Source organism: Saprolegnia diclina (genome assembly GCF_000281045.1).
Source record: "Saprolegnia diclina VS20 unplaced genomic scaffold supercont1.226, whole genome shotgun sequence".
Lineage (NCBI taxonomy): Eukaryota > Oomycota > Saprolegniomycetes > Saprolegniales > Saprolegniaceae > Saprolegnia > Saprolegnia diclina.
In genome coordinates, this window is record NW_008246293.1 from 3,373 (window position 1) to 5,423 (window position 2,051).

The window sequence follows — 2,051 nt, forward strand, 5'->3', positions numbered from 1 at the left end:
GCGGTCGAGTACTTTGCGTCGCAGGGCTACCAATGTCCCAACTTTATGAACCCGACCGACTTTTTCATGCGCCAGATCACGGCGCTGGACCCCAACTCGGAGGCTGCGACGCGCGTCAACAACCTCGTCGCCAATTGGCACGCTCGCAGCCACGCGATCGGTAACGACGATGACGTCAAAGATGGCTCGGACGCTACCGACATGGTGTACGAAAGCTCGCACCTCGGCACGTTTGGCTCGATGCACTTGCTCTGCAAGCGCAACGTGGCGCGCCTCGTGCGTGACTCGGTTGCGTTTCAGGCGCGCGTTGGCCAGAGCATCATCGTCTCGGTCGTCGTTGGCTTGATCTTTCTGCAGATTGAGTTGAACCAGGCCGGCGTCCAGTCGTTCTCGGGCGCCATCTTCTTCATCGTCGTCGACCAGTTTTTCAGCGCGACGACGCCCGAGTTTGCGTCCGTGCCGCTCGAGCTGCCGCTCATGAAGCGCGAGTACAACGGAGGTCTCTACCGGTCGTACGTCTGGTACATTGCCAAGAACGTCTCGGAGCTCTTGCTGCAGTTCTTCTTCCCGCTCATCTATTTGATCCCGGCGTACTTTATGATCGGTTTTGGCGCTTCGAACGCGACGCTCTTTTTCACGTTCTACCTCTTCATGGCGCTCCTCTCGAGCTCGGCGACCGGCCTCGGCTACATGGTGTCGTGCATTGCCAAGACGCCCGAGGTCGCGCCCATCCTTGGCATCCTCCTCATCCTCCCGCTCCTCATTTTTGGCGGTCTTCTCATCAACACCAACAACGTACCCGTCTACCTGAAGTGGCTCGAGTTCATCTCGCCGATGAAGTACGCCTTCCGCGGCATGAGTCGCGCTTTCTGGAACTCGATCGACACGATTCCGTGCGACAGCGCGCCGTGTGCCGCGACGACGGGCGCTCAAGTTCTCGCGAACCTCGGTCACGACAAGCAGAGCATGGGCTACGACGTTATCTTTTTGATCTGGATCAACCTCTTCTTCCGCTTGATTGGCATTGTGGCCCTCTGGATCTCGCTCCGCAAGAAGAAATAGGCGTTAATTAAGCAAACGATTATACCAGGTAAGTCATACTAAAAAGGTACCATAACAGAAGTGAGACAATTCCGGACATCAACAATAGTTTCTACTGGTATACGATACATACTCATAACTTCATGAGTAGTCGACTGTCATGCTAGTACACACAGAAATGCATTATCTCCTTAGCAAATCGGGCCTCCAATGCTAAAATGACCACAGATTAGGACTGTTTACAATAGCATCAAAATGTTGATGCTAATTTGAACGTGGCTAAAACACGACAAAGAAAATTCGCGGAAGTTTCAAGTCGCAGAGCCGCAACACAGCACCGTTGAAGTAGTTCAGATGGGCAGCTGCTCCGATGGCGAGGCTGCATGTAGCTAGCGAGGCTGTGATGGCAATCCCATTTGCATCGTAATGTCTCCAGCTCAGATCTTATATCACTCTGTATGCGCCGGCAGCCCGGCGCACGGCAATTGTTGACAACGCACGCACAACGGACTATGTTTGACTCCATCTGCAAGACCTTAGTGTTTGCGACAGTGACCCATTTATGTCCTTGCACTTGCTAGCGTCCACCAGAAGTAATTCACTTCAGGTGGACGCTGGCAAGTGCCGTAAACTTACCCGCTTATGTCCAAAAACTTGATACCAAGGCCATGAATAAACAAATGTCCTTGTTGACACTACAATGTAACTAGCAATTATTGCCTGCGAATAAAGCATCTGATATCATGAAGTACATTTTATGCACCTAATGATGCTGTGGGAATCCAAAAGGCAAATCTTGGCGGCCAATTCAAGCGATGGGTGTGTTTGCCGTCGTCCACTCATTGGTCTTGAGAAGCGCTCCTCGTCATTGCAGCGCGCTCTCATTCTCCGATTTACTATCAACAACCCACAACCATGGTGGCTTCCAAGCTCGCAATCCTGTCGTTCCTCGCGTCGGCGACGGCCGCGAGCATCTTCGACTACCCGGCGTACACGATCCCGGCGTTCGA

The 2,051-nt window shown here is 52.9% G+C and overlaps 1 protein-coding gene across 1 annotated transcript; it reads left to right on the top strand.

Moving 5' to 3' along the window:
* Positions 1 to 45: 45 nt before the first annotated feature.
* SDRG_17246 (hypothetical protein) lies at positions 46 to 1,062 on the top strand (the record flags this gene model as incomplete). The annotated part of the gene is made up of 1 exon (XM_008623486.1): positions 46 to 1,062. One exon carries the CDS (start codon positions 46 to 48, stop codon positions 1,060 to 1,062), a length of 1,017 nt encoding a protein of 338 aa, XP_008621708.1.
* Positions 1,063 to 2,051: the final 989 nt, after the last annotated feature.